At 51.1% G+C, this 24,675-nt stretch overlaps 1 protein-coding gene across 2 annotated transcripts in view; it reads right to left on the reverse strand.

The window, feature by feature from the left end:
* The window catches only part of Acsl6 (acyl-CoA synthetase long chain family member 6), a gene marked incomplete in the record, with an annotated part of 63,219 nt that extends 39,156 nt beyond the window's left edge, over positions 1 to 24,063 (reverse strand). The window contains 6 exon segments of one of the 2 annotated variants that reach the window (XM_017802276.2): positions 689 to 788; positions 1,239 to 1,340; positions 3,164 to 3,228; positions 4,251 to 4,365; positions 7,729 to 7,949; positions 23,914 to 24,063. In XM_017802276.2, coding sequence (XP_017657765.1) covers positions 689 to 788; positions 1,239 to 1,340; positions 3,164 to 3,228; positions 4,251 to 4,365; positions 7,729 to 7,949; positions 23,914 to 23,962 — 652 coding nt within the window. 2 annotated transcript variants of the gene reach the window in all.
* Between the last annotated feature and the right edge of the window lie 612 nt (positions 24,064 to 24,675).

Raw genomic sequence — 24,675 nt, forward strand, 5'->3', positions numbered from 1 at the left:
TTATAGAGGCAGAGGCTGGGGCTGAGTAGTAGGCAAATGCCAGACTGCTGGACCAGCTTGTGTGTAAATAAATGTATACGACAAGCTCTGGGGGCCATGAAACATGTCCAAAGAAGTGTGTCATGGGTCCTGGGTGGAGTCAAGGGCAGAAGGTCAGGGTATAACCTGGAACTGACAGCCCATCTTTGCTTCAGACAGCCCCCCATGATTCCAGGTTTCCCTGGAATATTTACCATCCCCAGCAATGATGCCAAGCCACTGGGAACCTTAGAGGTCACAGCTTCTTGGAGGTGGGTGTAGAGGCTCTTCTTGGCTTCATCAATCTGTGGAAGGAGCCTTAAGGAGCAGCCTGAATGGGGACAGCTAAGACTCAGGAAGCCAAGTGAGAGGTCATCAGGTAAGCCCCTGGTGTTTTGTTTATTAGTTTACATAGGGTTTCATGGAGCTCAGGCTGGTCTTTAACTTACTATGCAACAAAAGATGACTTTGAACTCCTGATCCTCAAGCCACTACCTCCCAAGTGCTGGGATTTCAGATATACACCACCACATTTGGTTAATCCCTAATATTTTCTGAGGGCAGAAATAAAGTGCCTATTATGGATGTCCAACAAATCAGTGTGATCTAATGAGAGCTAGGGGCTGAGGGCTGGTTGTCCATGTGGGAGGGCATGGAGGTAGGGGCTCACCTGTATTGATGATGTATTGGATAGCCCCTGGGCCCAGGGTGTCGTAAAGTGGGACCACCACCATGGAGTACGTGTAGCAAGCCAACTCTGCAATGATCCACTATGGAAACACAAGTTCGGAGTGTGGGGAAAGGAGGTAAGACAGCTGCCATAGGTCCAGATGACCACTCCTACATTTGACCCTCTGCATGTTGGCAAGGCTGGTGGGCATGGCTGGTCACCCAAAGCCCTTTAGACCATGCTTGCTATATGTCTATAACTCCAGTATTGCACATCTACACAGCCCCAGACCAGCTGCCTGACCCTGCATAAGCCTCATCCTCATGACTTTCCTCCCCTTTGGCTCTGTGGAGCCAGGTGTGTGTGATGGGGATGGAATTTGGATGGGTCATCGCTCCTGATGCAGGGCAGAGCTGGGGATGAGGGGATAGTGTCATGGCCCTGGGTCTCAACTTTTTCCTCTCATCCCAGGCCCTACCACAAGTGGGAGCTGGACTCTTCCAACCTCTACTCCATTGCCATTTCTGAAGCCAGTCAGACAGATGCTCACCTCTGGCCGATTCTGGGCAAAAACACCAATGAACTGCTCTGTGCCCACTTTACAGTTGTGCTGGAGAAGTCCCGACCCCAGGTATTCCGCTCTGTTGGCCACCTGCACACGGATGTGGGGAGGTGGTAGAGAAAGGAGTCTTCAGCAGGGGATCCCCAAACAGCTTTCTTACAAGTCTGATCTTCCTGACTTCCTATCAGGCATGCTGGAAGTCCGCCTCAGGGCTGCAGCCTGGGAGTATGGCAGGAAGGCCAGAAAAATAAAAAGCAACCCCTCTTCCACTCATCAGCATTACATCATGGATAGAAGAGGGGCAGCCATGATGGATGTCCCACCCCTCCCTGAGGAGCTAAAGGCAGCAGTGGCTGCTGGGGGAGGGGAAGTCATTCTCTTCAGTGGTGTAGCCACTGATGAGTTGCCCATTCTCCTGTAAATAACTCCCAGCCCATGCTTATGCCACCAATCCTGATTAAGTTCAGTGGGTCACACACACAAAAAAGACATGAAAGTAGAGGGTAACTTGTGACTTGTTGACAAGAAGGGGTTCAGAGGGAGGGGAGATGGGGGACAGGGATTAATGAGAGGTGGGAATGACTCAATACACCTTATACATTATATATACCTGTATGAAACTGTCAAGGAATTAGAAGAGAAGTACACTAAGAGAGAGGGCGAGAGAGGTAGAGAGAGGGGGAGAGTTGAGATGGCTCAGTGGTTAAGAGCACTGGCTGCTCTTGCAAAGGACCTGGGTTCGATTCCCAGAACCCACATGGCAACTAACTACCATCCTTAACTCCAGTTCCAGGGGATCCGATGCCCTCTTCTGACTTCTGAGGGCATTTCATGACATGGGTGCACTTACATACATGCAAGCAATACAGTCATACATGTAAAATAAAAATAATATTTTTTCTAGAAAAGAGAATTTTGTAGGCATCATACACCAGGCTTCAAGTGAGATAATTTTCCAACATAATAAATTTCTCCAAAGATTTTAATATAATTGCTGCAACAAAATTCTTTTTAATATCACACATATATTTGTAAGTCTTAGTCCATTTTATTTTATTTTCGCTACTTCATTTCATTTTTATCACATTTGAAATATTTATTTTTATCACCGACAACATCTGAATTGGTTGTCACTATCTATATATTTTTTCTAAACATAGTTTGTTATACTTGTTCAGATAAGTCAGACATTGAATTCATATTAGTGTATTTTCTTGGGTTCAATATCAACATACAAAACATTTTTTTTTGTCTTTTTGAGACAGGGTCTCCTTGTAGCCCCAGCTGTCCCGGAACTCACCATGTAGACCAGTCTGGCCTCAAACTCACAAAAATCCGCCTGCCTCTGCCTCCTGAGTGCTGGGATTAAAGGTGTGCGCCACCAAGCCCAGCAACAAAACTTTTAAAAATATTTTATTTATTATTTTTATTTTATGTGCATGAGTGTATTGCCTGCATGTATGTGAGTGCACCCGTGTTGTGCAATCCCGACGCGGAGGTCCAAAGAGGGCTTCAGATTCCCCTGACACTGGAGTTAAGGACGATTCATAGCTGACATGTGGGTGCTGGGAATTGAACCCGGGTCCGCCATCTCTCCAGTCCCAACATACAAAACTTTTAAGCATAAAAATTAACTCTAAACTGGGTGTGGTGGTGCACACCTTTAATCCCAGCACTCAGGAGGCAGAGGCAGGTGGATTTTTGTGAGTTTGAGGCCAGCCTGGTCTACATGGTGAGTTCCAGGACAGCTGGAGCTACAGGGAGACCCTGTCTCAAAAAGACAAAAAAAAAAAAAAATTAATTCTAAAAATGACTTCCTGAAATCCAGTTGGGTTCCCCTGAACCTCCCCCCACTTCACAGGGTGCTGGGACTGCAGGGGTGGACAGGATGGGACCTGTCTTCAATCACTCACCTCTTGGTAGGACAGCCACTGGTAAGGCTGCTCAGGTTTCCGGAAGCCAAGGCAGGGCCCGTTCCCTAAAGAGAGACAAGCAAGCCTTATACAGGGAGGGAGGTGGGTGGATTTACTGGTGGGCAAGGACAGGATGTCATATGCAGTGGATGCCCCTGGGTCTTAGCTGCCTTGGGCCAAGAATGCCTAAAGCATGCAAATAGGGCTTCTCCCCAGGGACTAGGGAGGCCAGGACTGGGATAATGAATGTGGTATCCATTCCTCACCATGACTATGTGGCAGTTCCTATAGAACAATTAAATAGACATAGAGACCTGGGGGGTGCACTGGGAAAAGGTGGCAGGCTGCTTCTCTGTGACCACTCCCTCTGCCTCATTCACTGGGGCTGCTGAGGCATCCTGGAGGTTCAGGTTCAAAACCAATAGGTAAAAAGTAGCCGTATTGATCAGGAGAAAGCAGAGTTTATTAACAAAGAAACACATGGGACAGATTCCCTCCCGGGCAGGGAAAATGTCTGCCCCAGGTTGTAAGCTGGGGTCTTTTAAAGGGGGAGGCTTCTTGCTTCCTGCAGAAGGTAGGAAGATGTATTTTTTTTTTTTAAAGTTGGGCAGGGGGAAGTGGGAGAGCAGGATTATTAAAACCTGTTCTTTTTAGAGATCAAAGGGGAAGCCTGCTGTGTTGGCCAGTGGGGAAAAGTCTGCTTCTCTTGACTTCAAAGACCAAGGTGCTTATTAGCTAGGTTCCCTTTTCTCAGGAGCTTGAGAAGTCCTTGAGACCCTGTTGGTGAAGGGGTGGGGCTATCTGAACCTTAACAAAAACCATGCATGACAGTGTGGCCTGACAGCTCCAGGCTCCCCAGGGGCTGCCCATGGAGGTGTATGGAGTACAGGGCCAGACATTAGGCAATCAACAGGAAGAGCCAAAGTAAAGCTGAGGTCAGCCCTGGGCCATATAAGTCAGTCACCTCTCTGGTGGAAAGAGGGCCAAGACTTTCTGCTGTTCTGGGCCCTGTTGTGTCCTTGGTACCATACTGGGCAACTTCCCAATGCCCGCCATATAACACACCTTTCCATATAACCCTTCTTACCTGAGATACTAAGCCCACGGCGGAACACCTGGTACATGGTCCGGGCATCATCGTAGTAGTGGGTAAGCAACTGAGGGCTACCTCCGATCACAGATCGCCGGGCTCCACCACTGTCCTGGAAGCCAAGCACACCAGAGAACTTAGATGAGGCAGATAGGGACATTAGGAGTGGGTCCTGGAGTGTGCAGAGCCCTACACAGCTCGGATGTACTCCTGGTCCTTACAGCTGAGGCCAGGAGGTGTTCACACTTATGGTCTATTCACACCGCTACTGTACACAACTGTTCTATATACAACTACACTCAAAAAATTGACTAATGCACCGAGGCCCAGAGTACCAGTACCTCATACACATACAACTGACACACACATAGCATTTGTGCACCAGGGTCCACATACACAGAACATCCATAATTTTTTGATGCCAAGTGATAACTGACTCACATTCTGCAAGGATCAACCAGCCAAGGTGCCCTGCACTTCACCATCTGTTGCTGGGTCCTAGGCCAGCTGTGTATAGCTTTTTAGCTAAGAAGGCGATCATGCATCATTGATATGCTAGTATGAATCTGCTGAGGACTGTGCTAAATTAGGTCCTGTCCTAGGAGAAGAAGCCTACGAATGGCAGGGAGGGGAAAGGGGGAAGAAAGGACTGAAGGATTCAGGGGAAGCAGGAGGGCAGTGAGACCCCGGGCCCTCAACAGTGCAGAACCAGCATGAGAAGAAGCAAAGACCCTTTGTTTTGGGGCCAGGGACAGGATCTAAGTGTCTGTTCCTGCTTCCTTCCCAGAAGCCTCAAACTCAAAACTCTCCTGTACCACAGCTCTGCCTGATCTCACAGTGCTATCTGGGTTGCCCAGGGTTGGCCCAGAGCCTGCCAGTTCTTAGAACACTGGGTCTACAGAAAAATTAGTACCACAGATTAAATCATCAAATGTGAAACCACAGGCAGCTCTCCACTGTTTGGGGTGGAAAGTTCTGTGTGCACCAGGCTCAAGAAAGACCCATGTGGGAAGCTGGAGGCTCATGCAATCAGATCTGCTTTGTGTTGGTGCAGCAGACATGACACAGCAAGAGACTGCGCCAGGGACAGTGGGTGCTCGTGTTTTGGGGAGGTATACCTGGCTGGATTTTGATGGACATGCAGGGGTTTTCCAGGCAGAATGTGCATCAGGCAGTAGTAAGCAAGGGGTAGGAGCATAGGTGTACTGGGGAACTGTGGGTAACATGGAGTTCTAGATAGACATGCGGTGAGAGAAGCCCAGAGATGACCATAGACCAAAATGGGGGATCTGGACTTTGGGTGGAGGGCAGTGGCTAACCAGGGGTTGGTTTTAAGCTGGGGAAGTGAGTCTGAATTACGTGTGACTCAAGGAGTACACAGCGTGTGTGCCAGGCTCCGCTTGCCTCTCTCTCCTTACTTCCAGCCCCTGTCCCCTTCACCTAGTTCACACAGCCATTAACTTTCTCTGGTCCGGAGGGATGGGGTCTGTTCCGGTTTGTTCTTTTCATTGCTGTGACAAAATATTCTGACCAATACTAACTTGGGGAGGAAAAGGTTTATTCAGTTTACATCTCCCTGGTCGCAGTTCATCAGGGAGCCCAAGGTAGGAACTCAGGGAAGGAACCTGGAGGCAGAAGCTGGAGCACAGGCCATGGAGGAACGCTGCTTACTGGCTTGTTTCCCTGGCCCCTGCTCAGCCTGCTTTCTTAGGCAACACTGGCCCACCTGCCCAGGGGTGGAACCACCCACAGTGGGCCGGGTCCTCCCACATCACTCATCAAGAAGATGCCCCTCAGACATGGCCACAGGCCAGTCCAATAAAGGAAATTCCCCAACTGAGGTTCCCTCAACCCAGGTGTGTCAAGTTGACACTAAAGCTATCCAGCACAGGGTCAAAAAAGGCTAGTCTTCCCAGAAAGGGTGGCCTTAGTTTCGTCCCATGCCCCGCACTTCTAGTCAGCTCCCATGGTCACCCACTTTGTGGTTTCACACACTGAGCCAGAGCCTATCCTTAGCTCAACCAGACCACTGTCACCTCCAACCCAGATGCCCAGAGCTGCCTCCTCATACCCACCCTGCCACCCTGCCCTTCTACAGTACAAACCCGGCAGGCCTTTCTACAGAAAACCCCAAATAAATTCCCACTGCCTGCCCTGAAGGTCCTTAAGACTTCTCCAGGTGAGTTACAATTACAAGCTTCACCAAAACCCAGCTATTCTTAGCGGTTTCTCTGCATGGTCCTGCTAGTCCTTACCAGGCTTGAGAAGCCGGTGGTTTTTTGAGCATCCACTTTCCAACTGAGGACTTAGTGGCACTGTGGCTCAGAGCTCAGAAGCTGCCAAGAACCACACCACTCAGGGAGGCACATCCAGGCCTCGAACCCAGGACTTCTCGTTCCCATTCTTATTGCCCCTTTGCTGGTCCTCTCCAGCCTCTCTCTACTTCCCAGACTGAACAAGAACCAAAATTCTCAAATGCTACACGGTCTATGACGTTCCTGCACCTTTGCACACTTCACTCCTACTAGGATGACACCCTGAGGATCCAGACCCCTAGCTCACCCTGCTCCCTTGCCACCAAGGTGAGATCACTGCTAGGGTGATAGTCATCAGATGTATGGTCAAGAGCAAAGCAAGGTGCACAAGTGGGTGTAGCATGATGTCATTTACATGCAGGGGGCTGGGCGTGGTGGAGCACACCTATAATCCTAGCACCTGGGAGGAGGAGGCAGGAGGATCAAGAATTTGAAGTCAGCATAGGTCATCTGAGACCCTGACTAAAAAAAGCATAAAACAAACAAAGCAGGGAGTGGGGGCTATCTCTCCATCTGTACCTGGCTGGCCAAAACTGGTAACAGAACTGAAAGCCCAGCTGTAGAAGGCAGTGGCTTCTTAGCATGTAGCCTTTTCTCTTATAAGCCACTAGAATATGTTATCTGTGCAAAATGAACAGAACTGAAGTATAGAAAATGAGCATAGTTTCAAAGAACAAAAATAAATTCCCTGAGCTCAATGGAGAAGCAAATCTCACCCGTCTCTTGTCCATAGGCCAGAGTATCTTCTTCCCTGTGGGTAACCCACCTGTGCAGCCAGGTGCTGTGCCAGGGCGGGGCCCTAGGGGGCGCTCAGCTCTAGCTTCCTTCCCCTTCCCTGGACTGGGTACAGAAAGCTTGGGAGGGAGTTTACCTGGCAACCCTGAGTACCTGTTTAGCTTACTGAGCTACCAATAATCCAAGCCCCCTACTCATGAATCAGCCAAGTTCAAGGTTGAGGTCAGACTCTGCTTAGGGACAGTGCCTGGGAGGGATGGAAGGACCATCTGGCAGGAGAGCCTGCGAAAAGCTGCTGCAGAGATTGCTGGCAAGCTGCCAGTGGACACCAGGATTCTTTGGGCCACCTGAGGTCCAACAAAGCATGTTTGGCTTCTACTTCCAAGAACTACTTTGCATTATCAGATGGTTCCTGCTCTGCTTACCTCCACTTCTTCTGACTGCATCAGGAGGTTGCATGGTGGTTGCAAGGCCTTTGGCCGGTGAGTGAGCCAGTAGGCCAGGATGGCAGCCAGAGCACCCACACTCAAGAGGGTGGTGGCTGAAAGGCTGCGGAAAAACTGACCCAAGTCGCCCAGCTCGGGCAGCCGCAGTATCCTCAGGATCTCCTGGGTCTGCATCTTCTCCAGAAGTGAGAGGGCAATCTCTGTAGGAGACAAGAGACAGATGAGGGAGGGGACGAGACAGGGGACCAGACAGGCAGGCTGAGGAGGGGTCCTGGTGCATCAGCCAGGCCCTGAGCTGTCAGACATGCCATCTCCTGGTGCAACACAGTGGACTCCAGAAGCTAGTCACCTGGAGAGGCCTTTCTGGTGAGAAACCAGAGCACTTAGCACTCTCACCTGACAGCCCTGCATCTGGTCAGTTTTCCTGAGCTGCACATGTCCAGGCTCAGGGCCACGGCTGACAGCTGCATCCATGTTTTCCAGGGGCCAATATGTTTGGTCAGCTCTGGGTGTGGAACACTTCAGGTCTCAGGCCCGTGTGACCATGGTCACAGGGCTTTGTTTCTGTCTGCTCCTGGTGTATTGAGAAGATGGACAGGCAGCAGCAGTGCCCATCACTGTGCACAGGATGAGTGGGGTGGAGGGACATAGGCTCTACTTGCTGTCTATAAGTTCCCAACCCTAAGCTTTGGCTCTGAGGGAGGGTGGGAAGAGGAACCACCCCAGACAGATACCTTCAGGCCTTATGACTCAAAGGTGGTAAGTTGGATGATTATATGACCACTGTGGTCATGTGTGACTACAGTACCACACACCGGTGCCAAGAAGCACAGCTGGCCCCACCCACAGCTAATGGAGCTGGGGTGGAAAAAAAATACAACGAACATTCAGAAAAGAAAGCGCTAGACGAGGTCCTAGAGGTAACTCTTGTAATCTTGTGAGTAGTGACCAAGGTGCACCCTCACCCACTACAGCCTAAGTGAATACAGCAGGCCTCAGGGAGCCATGAAAGATGCCCTAGGGTGAGTGGTATAAGGTAAGGAGCACTGGTGAGTGTCTTTAGTTCCAAGAGGGCATACCCCAGTGGGCTCATGCCTGCCTGTTAGTTGCTAAATGGGGAAGTATTGGCAGAGCAGGTACACAGTCTGCTAGACTCCAGACTCTCTATCTTGCCCAGGACCGTGAAGGGTACAGAGCATTGGTTAGGTGTCAGATAGTGGCATCCACACTGGGACCTCATCGTGTCACTGCCTAGTAACACCCAAAGCAAGATGCTCCCAGGACATGTGTAGGTCTGCCATCCCAGTGGGCTGCCCCATACCATCTACAGGCTGCCTCTTCATGGGCCCTTGGCACCATGCAAGCTGTGGAGTAGTTTCCCTTTCTGGGAAACAAGGAGAAACAACAGTAGCAACTCTGCAGCCATGGAGAGGAGCCAAACAATTGCTTGACCTCCAAGGGAGGAGGGAGCTGCTGAAATTCCAGTAGATGGTATTTGTGCCAAACTGTAACATCGCCACACAGGCACGAGGTCAGGGATGTGCAAAGTCACTGCAGGCAGAGGGAAGAAAGCTCTTCAGCTCAAGTACCTTCTTTACTTATAAACTACACATGGTTAGGCATACTAGCCTCTCTGAACCACTTCCCCATCTTTAAAATGGGCACATGACAACCCAGGTATGTACAGCTCTTCCCATTGCATTTGGCAGAATTAAGAGATGTGTTTGTCATATAGAAGGGGCTGCTTAGCCTAGGAAGGAGAAGGGGTTACAGGCAGGCCTGGTCCAGGTGGTCCATATGTTAGGTAGTGGTGGTTGGGCCTGAGCCCTATCCCTCTACAGAAAGACTTTAGGCTTACAGATGTACAGTAGGTTCTCTGAGTCCCAGGAACACTCACCAATGCCCAGGTGTGGGTGCTCCTAGGGAGTATCGGACGTAAGCCCCTTATCTGGGGCTCTCTGGACAATGGCCCCTGAAGCCCAGTTTTAGTCTTTTTAAATTGGACCAGTGATGAGGAAGGATGCCAAAAGGAATGATCCCCTCCCCCCAGGTCAATTGATTAAATTAAGGTTCTCATCATCAGAGCCGAGATCCAGCTATGGACCACAGTGACTTCACCAAGGAAAACCTCTTGAGGGAGGGAGGGCTCTGGGCAGGTGGCCAGTTGTCCTTCTTGGAACATCTACTTACCTACAATGCAGATGGGAAAACCAAGTCTCAGCTATATCAGATGAGTGACTCACTACTTAGTGGGAAATCTAGATGCTTTTGCCAGGTCTTGGGGTGGGCTATGAGCTGAGGGCTCCTACCCAGCCCCTGAGGCCTCCACTACATGGTTTAAGAAATACTAAAGAGCGGGGCGTGGTGGTGCACACTAGCTTTAATCACAGCCCTTGGGAGGCAGAGGCAGGAGGATCTCTGTGAGTTTGAGGCCAGCCTGGTCTACAAAGCAAATTCCAGGTCAGCTGGGGCTACAGAGAGACCTTGTCTCAAAAAAAATTAAAAAACAAAAAAACCAAAAAAACACCCAAAAAACCACTACCACCACCACCAAAAAGAAATGTTAAAGGATCACCAGAGTCGTTGGCCCTTGGCAGTTGCTCACAAAGCCTGAACTGTGGCACAAAGTAGGCATTCTGAGGCATAGGGTGCAATGCTAGCTTTGTCGTCCCCCCACTGTGCATCCAGCAACCCTCACAGGGCCCTGGCTTTCACCAACTCAGTATTGTCGGGCAGACCAGGGTGTGATCAGACAGAAGAAGGCAGAGGAGGTGCCTGACTCAGCTATGACAAGGCAGAAAGTGACATAGCTGTGGAAACTGAAGGATGAAAAGGAGTGTTCTGGGCAAGGGAAGCAAATACAGAGGCTGGAGGCTGGGACGCTTGAGGAACGGCATATTCTGTTCAGATAATAAAGTCTTGAGCCCAAGAAATCCTGTACAAAGGTCAGCACTGCAAGTCCGTAAGGCTGGCTTCTGGGATAGACTGAGCTTCTGTTACCATCAATCCTCCATGGAGTGGAAAGTGGGCTTGTTTAGATTTCTGGAATTATTGATCCCTAGGAAAACCTTTCCTACACACCATAGTGTTTGGTCCTCACTAAAGCCTCCATCCCCTTACTGTAAGGAAGTGGAACACAGGCTGTTTCGGTGAGTGAGGGACACAGTCAACATCCAGTTGTCCTGTGTGGCCGCCCACCCCTGCCAACACTGGACCCACTCCCACAATCCTCCTCTTGGTTGCAGTAGTGCTGAGCACATAGAAGCAGCTCTTGCCTGTTCAGAAGGGCCCAGGCCCAGGTCTTGGGTGGTAGGGAGGACATGCAGGGCCATCAGAGTCTGGACATGGGGTCAGCTGGTGGGGTCACTCTGCACACACCATGGATGGGCTCCCCTGACCTTTCATTAAGAATCTGCCATCCTCTCCAGGCTGTGTCCTTTTCCTCCCACCTGGGGCCACGAGGGGGTATAGATGAAGGACTTTGCTGGCCACTGTTCCTCAGGGGAGTGCCCACCCCAAGAAGGCATCTGCAGTGGGTGCAGCTCCTTTGGCCTCAAGACTGGGACCACACTTAGCCTTGGCAACCAAGGAGCTCCATATTTCCAACTTCACTGACTTCCTCGGACAGTCAGAAGCATTTGCTTTTGCCCTGAGATTCCTTTCAGACGTGGGAACCACTACCGGGCAGAGCCAGAGTCCAGGTCCTCTGAGGACACTAGCCTCTGAGCCAGCCCACACCATCAAGCCCTTGGCATGTGGGAGGGGAGGGCAGAGACTAGGCCTGGGAGATTGGTCTACTTTAAGTTTTTCTTGGGGCCTTGGCCTCCTCTGACCTTATCTCTGTTACCTGACCGGGGATGGGGGTGGTCCCCAGAGTTCCAGCCCAGCTGCCTCCTTCCATGTCCCGGGGGCTCTTCCGGTTGCAGCAGCCATGGCAGGCAGAGGTATACAGATGGTACCCCAGGGGACCAGTGGTACTGCTGTTGCCAAGTGAGCTGCTGGGAGTGTTTGTAAATATTCACCTGGCAGGAGGACCCAGACTTCAGTAAAAAATAGCCTCCTCCAAAGCCTTTTCCTCTAGCACAGACCCATTTGGAATACCAAGTGGTGGCCCAGGCTAGAGGCCCTGGGACTTCTTCCCACCAATTCATCCATGTCCTGTGCTGATTTCAGGTCACATGGAGGGTGAGTGGCAAAGCCATGGCCCTTATGATCAAGGATGGGAGAGAACAGGACAAAGGGGGCCATGGGAGGAAGCATGTTGGCTCCATAGTGATGAGGTGTCAGGTGAGAAGCACCCAAACCACAGACCCTGTGAAAATGGTCCTGAGGCCCCTCTGCTGGCTCTGCCTTCCATCCCAGCACTTGGCTGTCACAGGGTGCTTCTGTGTGGAAGGACTGCATCTCTCAAACCTGATTACTCCTCCACCCCAAAGCCCTGAGCTGCTCCAACTACCAAGTGCAACCCAGATTCCCACATCAGTCTTTTTATACATCTCCTGTGATTACATTTGTACCAAAGTTAATTTCCTGTCACACAGACGCGACTCTGCCAAGCTATTACTCAAAAACCTTATCTGGCTTCCTGCTACCTTAGGACCACGAGTCCACACTCAGCGAGCTGGTAGAGCCTGCCACAGCCCTCTGAATCTTCTCTTAGATCTCCTTAGAATCACCCTAGCTTCTCTCCACATTGACCTGGGCTGAGGGTCTTCTAGCAGGGTCTGGGGCCTTTGCAAACCTCAGAGTCCATCAGGGATGGTGGCACAATGCAAACCAGGACATCAAATCAATAGGGAATCATTTCACCCTTCACTAGAGAGCTCTAAAAAAAGAAAATCACAACCCTGCCGAGGCCCCAGGGGTGGCACTCTAGTAAACAAGTTAGGGAAGGGCTCTGAAGGTGGATTCCAGTGCCGTACTAACCTGGCTCCAAATTCTGACTCAGACTCTTGACAGCTGTGTGGCCTTGGGAAAGTCACTGAACCCCTCTGGGCCTCTTCTCAAAGACGATTGTGGACAGCGAGTAGGATAACAGGCTCACAGCAAGGGAAACAGTGCAGAGTAGTTAGTGGAAGCCGTTATTTCATCTCTTTGCCAGCCAAAGAGTCTCAAAGACAATGTGTAGAAGGAGCTACATTCACACCCTACCTTTCCAGCAGGCTCCTGGCACTGACGAGGTGACTGAGCTGGTCCCACTAGAACCAGACTCCCTTTCTAGGGCCTGTGGGGCCCAGGGAAAGAGGTTGCCACATCTTGATCAAAGCACAAAAATGGTGAAGGCCCTGTCCCTGGGGACAGCTGATGGCAACAGCCGTCTGCTCTGAGAAGCCGAGTGGTGGTAGAGGAGTTAGCTGTGGTGACAAAGGTTCCCCGGTGGCTGTGAGAGCAGGCTGGCAGGGACCAGGGCATAGAGCAGCTCTGCGAGGAGCTGCTGGCCCCTCAAGGCCCCCACTGGCCCCCCTTCATTTGCACATGGGGCGGTACTAGCTCAAACCAACTTGGAGCCAAGCAACCCTGCTTTAACCCTCACTCTGCCAGCCTCCCAGGGCCTCAGCCCAGGTCCCTCTGCCCTCCCTGACCCCACATTGTCTTCAGTTCTAGAGGGGAGTTGGCCACGGGTTCTCACAGGACAAAACCTCTTTACATGGGTATCTGAGACACTGGTTGAGGACCAGGGGCATCAGCCTCGATCGGGAACCTGTGCGGCATGCAATGTGGGGTGTGGGAAGTAGTGGGGAGTTGAGGTGTAGATGCCAGGTCCCTGGGGCTGAGGGAGGACTGTGCCATTCCTGGGGTAACTCTGCTTCTGGCCTCTCCTGGACCACCCCTATTCCTCAGCCCCACAAGGTCACACTGTCCTTGTGGGGAGAAAAAAGAAACTAGGCAGTGTCAAACAAACTATCTCCTTGGGGGGTACTCCGGAGTGGTCAGAAGCTCAAGGAAACACCATCTTTTCTTTGAGATGCCAAAACAGCCATGCAGTACCCTATCACTCTTGCCCAAGAGACACGGTCTCCTGAGGTGTAGCCAACTCTGTAGCCAGAATCCACACTCTCTCCTGCTAGAATGTAAGCTGAGCACTGACCTCCGACAGCATCTGTGCAGATGGACATAGGGGTCTAGGGATTCCTAGGGAGAGCCCAGGGTCTCTTCTGAGATCTGCTTCCACAGGGTATTTGGGAAGGGGAGGAGACTGGTTGCTTCTCTATATTTTTTACCCCAAATTCTGTGTCTTTGCATTCCCACCTCCATGGCTGACATGAGGCTGTGCATGCAGTAGGCAGAAGAGATCAGATCAGGCCATGGGAACCAGCTCACCACCAAACCTCAGGCACCTCATACTAGGGACTTCAGAGAGCATTCCCCTGTTCCCATCAACAGGCCATGCCCACCAAAATTCATACCCCCTGAACCATACCAGGACATGGTCTAAGGCTCCAACTTCCTACTTTAGGGCTGTTTGTCCAACCTGCCTGGCATTTTAGAGTCCACAGGATGGCAACACCTCCCATGGGGCTAATAATACTTAACCGTTGCTCACCCCACCATTTGAGGCAGGTCACGAGGAGATCTTTCTGCTGTAGCCTTATGGAACTTGTCTCAGCATCCCCCAACCTTCCCTGATCATTAGATCTGCCTTATGTCCACACAGTCCTTTCCTTGGTGGGTACTCTAATTTATACCCCTCCCCCGCAAACCCCACTTTATTACATTTACTCTGTGTGTGTGTGTGTGTGTGTGTGTGTGTGTGTGTGTGTGTGTGTGTATGTGTGTGTGTGTTTATGTTTGTGCCATGTATGCATGTGGAAGTCAGAGGACAACTTACAGGAGTCAGTCTTTTTCTTCCACCATGTGGGTTCTAGGGATCAAACTCAGGTCATTGGGCTCGGTAGCAAGTGTCTTTACCCACTGAGCCACCTAGCCGGCCCTCCTCTACTTTTCTCCAAATATCTTCAGAGATCCCTTTCAAGAAGACAAAAGTCTCCTGTAAACTTCTCAGAGAAGCTGCAGGGGCAGGAAATTCAGTGGCCACAACCAGAGTCCTGGTGGGCAGAAAACTATGTGAGATGCCAGGGGCATGGAGCTGGGGGACTAGTTCTGCCCCAGGAAGTATGTGGCCCAGTTGCCAAGGTAAGAAAATTCCAGATCTCACCACCACATCTGTTCAACCCTGACCTGCAGAGACCCCACTAAGTTCAACAACTTCTTCACCTGAACACGGGTTTAAGCTCGTCTGTGTGAGAGACGGGCTGGCTCTTCATTTTCCTCTTGAGCCTTAATTCGATGAATTAAATGAAGCCACAGATGACTAGATGACTGAATGGGGCTAAGGATCTTCCCAACTCAGGAATTGCCAGGAGAGACCCAGGGAACAACCCCCATGAGATAGGGACCCATGACACAGGGTTGCTGAGTGACCAAGTGACTCACCCCCGAGCTCCCTGGGGAGCTTGAATATAGCTTTCCTGTAAGGGTTGAATGAAGTTCCTTACATGCAGAAAGGCCCAACTGAGGTTGACGGTGACTACCAGCTTCTCTGGCTACCCAAACTCATCATGACTCTGTCTCCGTTGTCTGTCTTCACTGACCTTCACTGTCATCCTCAGGATAGTGCCTCTCAAGAATCTCAATCAGCTCAAACCCCAGCTAGAGACCATGGCAACACATTCTTGATGATTGTCAGGAACCAGGTTCAAACTGCATGTCCAAAGACTCAAAAATACCAGTAGCCTTGAGAACAGAGGCAAGCATGGAAACACAGTGTCTTTTTACAGACTCTGAGATAAAGTCACAGTGCAGAGAAAACACAGGCCTGTCTGCACCAAGGACCAGAGCAAGAAGCCAAGGTTGGCTGCAGAAGGTGAGCGCCTATAGCTGGCACTGTGTCATCCGCAGGTTCACCCGACTGACTGCTATTAAGTACCCTGAGGTCGGGGGACGCAGAAGTGCCCAAGACAAGTTATCTCTGTGTGGGTTCCACTGTTGCAGCCTGGAGCCCATATGGCTTCTATCTCCAAGATTCTAGGGTGTGCGTGCGTGTGTGCGTGTGTGCGTGCGTGCGTGCGTGTGTGTGTGTGTGTGTGTGTGTGTGTTGCGGAAACATTAAACAAGGAATCAGTCTTGCCTTTGGTTCAAGGTACATTTTCTGGCAAAGATAAGTAACTATATTTTCTGGCTGCCCCAGGAAGGAATAGACGGGAATTTCCCCCAGTTCAGCAGAAGACAATGCTGGTCCATAGGAGTCTACCGCCTCCTGCCTCAGCACTCTGGAGATCAGGAATGCACAGCAGCTGCAACCTTAGTCTCTAGGCCCACAGCAGTAGAGTCCTACTGTCTGCCAGTGAGAAGGCCTAGAGGGTTAATACAGGGCTCAAGTAGCCAGCCCCTAGCAGAGCTGGGCCACTGGGAACTCAGACCTTCTTTTCAAGGACAGGATGAATGGGGGAATATGCAAATCGCTACTTTGACTCCCAGAACTGCAGGGGAGGGCTGGTTGCTGGCAGGCCTACATCACTCCATTCCGGCCTGTCACATGAAAGGGTTGGTACTCCTGCGCCAGGTCAGGCTGGAGTTGTTCTCACCAGAAAACAAAAATCTCTTTCAGACCAAGGCAAAACGAGGCCCCAGCTGGCTCCAGGGAAGGCTGTTGAAGGTTGTTCACACTGACTGGCTGCGGATATCCATTCCTTGAATCCACACTTTCCATCCAATGAAAAGAGTTCGCCATCTTTGGAGAGGGAGCTAGAGGCCTCCTTGTCCACTGAGGAAAACACCGGTCAGGGTAGGACAACTCTTTTCGAAAACAGCAGCGGCTTAGATAAAAAGCTTTTAAAATACATAAAAAGAGACCTCAGTAATTCTCATGGCATTCGAGGTCAACATGGAGGACACAATGGAAGAGAGCAGTGCAGATAAATGAGATGGGAACACACAGTGCAGAGAAGATACTTTTAAGGATGGAGGCCATGGGAATTCTCCACCTGATGGCCATACTGTACCTCCCAAGGCAGGGTAGAAAGTTTGGGGGACATTAGAAGTGGAAGCCCCTCACCCTGAATCCAGTTGAAGCCTCCAGCTGGGGATGGGGTTGGGAAAGTAAGAATTCCAGCACAGTTAACAGCTGCTTAAGGCCTTTTTCCTTTCTGCCTATAAACCTGCAATTTTCCTGGAATCTCACCAGAAACCCATTTAGGCAAAGGACAGGTACTAAGCCTCCTGTGCAATTCTTAGTGTTTCTTGGTTTCATTTTATCAGATTATAGCTCCATCTAAGGCATCTTGGAATCACCTTGGTTATCTCACTTATCAACAGACAGAGAAAAATGGGGAGAAATGTTTCTTAGCAACTTGTGAGTTATAACTTGAGAGCCTCCAAAATAGTAGAGTGAATGCTAAAACAATTCAGTGTCTTCTTTGGGAAGCTTACAGCATGCTCTCAGGTTTGCCTTAACTTTCTAGCCACCTCTCTTTCTTGTAATTGTCCTGCTTAAGCCTATATGACAATATCTTTACCAAATCCCAACCCTGCTTCATAAATTGGCTATTCCTGAAATTCTTTTCTGCATTGAAGTCATGAGTCCTGGTTTTCCTGAGTGGAGGTCCTTAAAAAGTATAGGGGAACTCCTTGGGCTGCTGAGAGACAGTGAGGAGCTGTGTCTCTGTCCTGTCACAGCTGACACTCTGACCCCCCTCAGGATCACCAGGAGCCATCTATGAACCACAATATAAATTGCAGGTCCCATCAGCATGAATGTGAAGCTCAGAATATAGGAGAGGATGGAACAGCAGGATCATTTACCCTGAGAGCACACCCAGGATAAGGCCACTTAGGAGTTGATTTTGGATCAACACAAGAGGTGGCAAGTACCACATAGATCTCCTACAGCCAAGGAGGACAGGCCTTGTTGGCTTTGCAGCCCAAAGGAAAGGCCCAGCCCTGGTGACAGGCCATGGGCTGCCACCTTCCACCCCCGCCTCAGTTATCCTGTTTTGTTTGGGGTCACACAGTGTGCTCATGAAGCTTAGACGTCAGATATATCTCTATGAAGGTTCAGAGAGTCATCCAGGGAAGAGAATCAAAAGGTAGAAGAGGAAGAAGAGGAGAGAACCTTTAATCCCAGCACTCAGGAGGCAGAGGCAGGCAGATTTCTGTGAGATCAAGGCCAGCCTAGTCTACATTTCAAGTTACAGGCAAGTTGGGGCTACAGGGCAATCCTGTCTCAAAACAACAATAACATATGGCTGGAGATGGCTCAGCAGTTAAGAGCACTGGCTGTTCTTGCAGAAGACCTGGGTTTAGTTCCCAGCACCCATATAGTGGCTAACAACCTTCAGTAACTCCAGTTCCAGGGTATCCAGCACCCTCTTCAGGCCTCCATGGCATTATACACACAGATGCACTTGCACACATGTAGGCAAAATACTCGTATACATAAAGAATTAATTAATTTTAAAACACAACAATAACAACAGCCAAAAACAACAACAACAAAAAAAAAAAGGAAAAAGGATACTTGGGACTAGAAAATGGATTTCACAGGACACAACCAATCCTACTGCCTGGCCTGCAGTCAGAAGATCACACATACACCTAAATCCCCCACCAGTCCAACAGCCAAGCAAAGGCCTGTTATCCAGAGCCAGACTATGGAGAAGGTGGCAGAGTAGCAGCTGTGTAGGGGTGAGTTGAGGGGGTACCCCAGAAAACCACATCCTGTCAACTGGGAGGTCCAGTTGCCACTGCCATTGACATTCTCTGCCCACTAAGCAGGGTTCTGGGGTCTATATGACTTCGTGTAGCCCCACTACTAGAAGCAGAGCAAGAAGGTCATAGGTACTGCCTCTTCTGAAGCCAAGGGGTCACTGCCAACCTGGACAGGCCTCACCTGATGACCCTTCCTCATGCTGGTAACTGCCTTTATCCAACTGGCCTTGGCCTGAGAACATCCTGCTTAGGGTCAACCACTTCCCTAGCTGATCTCACCGGCTAACCCACATCATACTCTCTCTCCCCCTCCCCCTCCTTCTCCCTCCCTCTTCCCCTTCCCTCCCCTCCCTTTCTCTTCCTCCCTTCCTTCTTCTCCCCTTCCCTCCCCGTCCCCCATCTTCCCCCCCTCCCTCTTTCTTACACTGTTCACCAATCACTGGGTCTGTTCCTGTCTTCAATAAGTGCCAATCTGGATAGACTTATCCCAGGGTCTGGAAAGTGAGGTGCTGATTGTTCCTGCTCAAAAGCCCCAAGAGGCAGCTTGGAATACAGCCCTGACTGTGCAGAGCTTGAGCCAGAAGGTAGTCACCTCCAACTCCTCAGGGACAACCCCTAGCTGAATGCTTGGACTAGGGTGGGGAGACATTTCTGGGAAGAGCAGGTAGATAGAGTCAGGTGGGACTAGTTGGAATTCCAAACCCTTCAGGCTCTGAGATTACTGATTAGATCTCAGAATAGATAGGTGAGATCAATTCAGAATTTCTGTCCCAACCTATACCCCCTATTCCCACTTTTATCTATCACTTGTCTGGAGACCATCAGGGTATGACCATATTAGGTATCTAAGGTCAGTTCCAAAGGCACAAGCAGCTTCTTTCCACAGCACTCCTCCACCCATGCTGAGGTCCAGCAGATGGTGAGTGAGAACTGTGGCTATGCCAAGGTAGGAGCTGGGGCTGCCACACCAGTCCATCTACAAGGTAAAGACTCTGAGGGTTCTTCTCAGCTATGCTGGGCAGTATGTCCAGTTTAGTCTATGGAGAGGTCAAACCTTGGAATTCTAAGAAAACTAGAGCCCTGAGAGAAAACTCCCTTCCTCAAAACCATCCTCCCCACCCCCACAGCTGTGGAACATCCAACCATTCATCCAGCCAGCCAGCCAGCCAGCCATCCAGCCGGCCAGCCAGCCAGCCATCTGCCCATCCCCTCTTCCTCCTTTCTGGAGCCCCAGAAAGTCTCAGCCTTGACAATCTCAGGGATGAAGTAGAATTTGTCCCTGTAAGGTAGAGACTTTGGTAGGGGGATGGCCAAGATTCATTACATTTTGTTTGTTTAGTCGGGGTCTGACTTGCAAATGCAATCAAGGCTGTCCTTGAACTCCTGATCCTCCTGCTCTCGCCTCCAAAGTACTGGGATTACAGGCATGAGCCAGCATGCTCAGCTCTTTCTCTAGTCACTCCTGCTGCCAAGCTTTCTTCATCAGATACTCAGATCTAGAATGCCTTTTCTTTTCCTACCTTCTCTTTCTTTTTTCCTTTTCCTTCCTTCCCTCCCTTCCTTCCTTCCTTCCTTCCTTCCTTCACTATCAAATGACTGTTTTGCTATTTTACATTTTGCTGATGTCTGTCTTTTTGAGACAGGGTCTCCCTAATCCCTAACTGTCCTGAAATTCACTATGTAGACCAGCTGGCCTTGAACTCACAGAGATCTGCCTGCCTCTGCCTCCCAAGGGCTGAGATTAAAGGTGTGAGCCACCATGCCCACCAGGCTTCCCTGCTTTCTTTCTGCTAGTTGGAACCCTGGCCTTTCTCTGTGCTGCAAATCTAAGATTATGATATGACCCTCAGCTCTTAGGAGTTGCTTCCAGCTGAAAGTTGTCTGGCTCTCAGTGCTTCATCCAGTGAGTGGTGAGGGCAGCAGAACATTGTGAGAAGGCTGGAGAGGCTTCAGAGTCACAGATGGTGATACATGACACACACACAGGGTGCAAGGTGTGACAGTAGCCAAGTCAGTGTGTTTGCAACTCCCCCATGCTTCATTCAATGAATTTCTGAGTGCCTACGAGGTATCAGGTGCTGGCTAGAGATACAGCACAGTTTCTAGGATACAAAGCCTGCTGCTTTTGTTACTTTCTGCAAACAAGACAGAACCTCATCCTCACTCACTCTGTGTGGAACAGTCCTGACTCTTATCATAGCTCTAGCTGAGCCAAATTCAGCTTCCTGAAGGTCAGCCTTTAGAATCACAAAACAGAAAAATCAGGACAGAAAGGCTTGGTGCTGCTGCCTCCTAGTGTCAGCATGCTTATTTGCTGGAGCGGTCTTAACATTCCCAAGGAGAGTGGCAAAAAGATGCTGAAGTTAGAACTGTCCCACATGGTAAGGGTTCCTGAGCAAATTCAAACTTTCTTCCTTTGTGAGGCATGCCCAAATGACCAGATAGCTGCTGTTTTGTCTGGAGGACTACCATCAGCCTTGATTCCTGGATATTTTCTTGAGCCTCCTTCAGCTGTCCAGTGTCTACCTTAGTGGAGCCTAGGTGTGGAATCTGACTGGGCTGAGCTGAGCCACACTGTGCAGGTCTGCACCTGCCTGGCCACACCCACATAACCTGCCACTACAGCCTCTGGCAGCCCCACCTCACCCCAGTAGGGCCAGGCCTACATCCCCAGAGCAGGGATCAGGACTGGGGCCTCATCCCTTCCCCTTTCTGGAGCCTAGCCTCAATTTAGGAAAATCCTGGCCCACATCTGTTTTCATTCATAACATTGTTAATAGCACCCCCACTCCCCCATACTCCTGGCCTCCACTTTCCTTCCCTGACTCAGCCTGACCACTGTACCCAAACAGAGGACTCTACCATCACCCCCACCAAAAATCCTCTTCTCTAGGATTCCTCCAACAACCCAGGTTCCAAGGCAGAAGACCCTGAAGACTCGGCCTCTTCATAGTTTTCTCTGGATACCTTCACAATCTGACTTTCTCTACATGAAGCTTGGCCTACCTGCCCCTGATCAATGTCCTGTATCCCACAGAAACCCACACAGACATCACTGGTGGTCAGGTCTGAAGTTAAGCAGATTGGACCTTATCCAAGAGTATGAGGCTACATCAGCCTAGAGGAAGGGGTGCCCTTTTAGAAATGAGTTCAACCAAGAGTAGCATCTCTTTCCATTCTGCACACAGATGTGCCACAGAGGCAGGCAGAGGTTCCAATCCATTACTCCTACTGTCCTCTGAGTATTTGGGGGATAGTTAGGGCACATTTCGCATACCAGGCCTGGCACCCAACTCATGCTGGGCCTATACTGCAGTCTCCTTGTTTACAACTTAGCACACAGGTTGGATCTGGAATGGCTAGGACTATGTAGCCTGGAGCACATGGTTGCCCCTCTCCCAGGGTGCCCCCCTTCCCCCTGTATCCTTCTCTCCTTTAGAGCCCTTGGGGTCAGCCTTTGCTAGGTCATGCATTTTTTCCTTAGGGCTATACTGGGGGCCCCAAACACATAATTCTATTATAATGAGGGACATTGACTCAGAGGTCCCTGTCAGCTGCACTGGAATCCTGGATTATAAAGTAGATTACAAAGAATTTATTTTCAGGTGTGTTCATTAGTACTTCTTGGATCCCTCTGATCCTAGAAAAAGGCTGGGGTCTAGCAAGGACAGCTTTACCAAGTATATGGGGTATTACATCCCAGAAAAGTCATACACCAGCCCCAGCCTTCTAAGGCACTGAACAGATTGGCCTCTGTGGAAACAGCGGCTGTCTACTTCGGGCCCTGCCTGAGCCTCTGTGGCCCTCTGTTTCCCATTCAAGGAGGTACCTGACCACTCACTAGAATCTCCCCGACAAGGAGGCATGACAGAAGGCCAAGGACTCAGTGACAGTTGAACCCCAGTTGTAGGACAAGGACCCCTCACAGTCGGGGGCTTCTCTCAGAGGCTGCTGATGGCCCTGTCACAAGTGGCCCTACAGCTTCCTGACCTCCCTGAAGCCATGGAAGGCCAAGCTTCAGCGAGCTGTCTTTGGATCCATGGTTGGGTGTGGGCCTTCAAGGGGTAGGACAAGGGAAGAGGTTTCCAGGCCATTCATCAACACAGGGAGTTAATGGTGGCCATTACTATCATCGCCATCATCATCATCATCATCATCACCATTTTGATTATCCCCGACCCCAGCTCTAGCCTGTCCTTGACTGTTGGGTACACAGCAGGACCAGAGCAGGCCTGCAGAGCCTGTCATCAGACACTGGCAGGTAGAAGGAGCTTAGGAGCTGAGGGGATTAGAGAGGCCTTATGCTTCCCCAGCTCAGGTGAAGTGTCCCTGTGGCCTAACTCAGGACAGTGGCAAGGGTGGGGAAAATAATTACCTGGCCCACCAACCCTTAAGGTTTAGGCCTGACTTAATCAAGCGCTCAGTGTGGGTTGATCAACTCAAATCCTAATATGCCAAGTATTATCCATGTGACATTGGGCAAGTCAGTCTTTTTGAACCTCAATAGTAAGAGATAACACCACTAACCTATGATGGTTTGCTGCCAATGTTAAAAAACACATGCAAAATCTCAGGTCAGGATCACAAAAATATCAACCTCTTCCCTTCTTTTGGCTCAGGAAGAATTTTGCCACCCATCTCTGATGGTGCTGTCTGAATATCAAATAAGAAATATTTGTGTGCATAGAGCATTTGCTCTGGGCTAGGCTAAGTGTAAGACCAAGTTAAAGGTCAAGCATTTCATTTAATTATCAGGCTTATTCCAAACAGAGCTGGGGCTGGGGTTAGAGTGGAGTCCCTTTAAGAGGTATTAGAGGCTTGGAGATGCGGTGGAAGAGGTGGGCACAGGCCAGTAGTGTTGGTGAAGAGATAGGCCTGTGGGGAGAATCCAGGTGTGGGTTTAGGGTGGTGGGGAGACTGGTAGGCAGCGATCCACCAGGGGTCCATAGCTTCCTGAGGGTGCAGGGATGAGGACTGACCCCTGTGAGGGGTAGAGGGAGCCAGGACACAGCCCTGGGCAGAGGGGAGGGCCACACAAAAATCCAGGGCTTCAGGGAGGGGTAGTGAGAAGGTTCCCGGACTGGAATCAGGAAGCCGGGGTCAGTCCTGACTACAGGGTTCACCGACCACAGGGCTTTGGGGGCAACATCCTTGGTTTTGGATCTCAGGGGATGGACAAGGGCACACAAAGTCTTCCTACCTTGGTTTGGGGCCTAATCTGATTCCCCGTTCCTCACCCTAAGGGGAGAGGGGCTTGAGGTTGTGGGGGTCTCCACGAGCAAGGCCCTTCACCCTCACCCCCACCCCAACGCCGAGTCCCAGCAGCTTCCCCCACACGGCTTGGGAGTCCGCGGGGGTGGGGGGGCGCTCGGCAGCCACAGCTTGGGCCCAGATACTACAGCTTCCAGGGGATGGGGCGGGGGTTGGGGGGGCATCGGGAATCCGACCGGGACTCACCCGCAAACAGCCAGAGGGAGCCCCCGGACACGAGGAAGAAAGTCAGCATGTCGGCGGGCGAGGGGGGGGGGGGCCTCCCTGGCCCCGGAGCCGCCGCGCCGCCGCCGCCGGGTATTTTTAGCCCCCGCCTCCCGGTGCCGCAGCGAAGGCCCGGCGGGAGGGGGAGGGCGGCGCGCGCTCCCCAGGAGCCGGACTCGCAGCCCCACAGCGCGGCCGGCCCCGGACACCTCGGGCCCAGCTGCTGCCGAACCGCCGAGCCCGCGGGGGAGGGGCCGCGTCCGCGCACCCGCTCTCTCCGCCCCCGCCCGGCAACGTTCGAGAGGGTGGGGGAACGGGCTGGAGGGGCGGCATCATGGGCGCACAGCCGCTGCCACGCACCGCACCCACGTGCGACCCTTACCTCCGCGAGACCCGCTGCTGCTGCCGGTGTTATCCGGCTGGGCAGGCTCTGGTGGTGGCCAGGTCGTGGTGGTCCCAGGAAGTGCGCCGGTGCCAGGTGGACGCAGACGCCCCCCAGGACCTGATTTTGCTGACACTGGGAACCACATTTGCTAGCCAGAGAGGGGGAGGGGAGAGGGAGGGGAGGCTATCTAGTACAGCCAGACTGGGTAAAAGCCAGACTTAATGGGGATGCACAAGGTCAGGTTTGAGAGTACACAAGGTCACAGGAGGACTCCTGTGGTGACCAGCTGCTATGTGTGGTCAACCAGTCCCAGGCATGTCACATGAAGCCACAGGCAGCCACATAGAATCAGAGGTGTC

This window comes from Nannospalax galili, unplaced genomic scaffold (genome assembly GCF_000622305.1).
Source record: "Nannospalax galili isolate Female #2095 unplaced genomic scaffold, S.galili_v1.0 scaffold424, whole genome shotgun sequence".
In the NCBI taxonomy this organism is placed as follows: Eukaryota; Metazoa; Chordata; class Mammalia; order Rodentia; family Spalacidae; genus Nannospalax; species Nannospalax galili.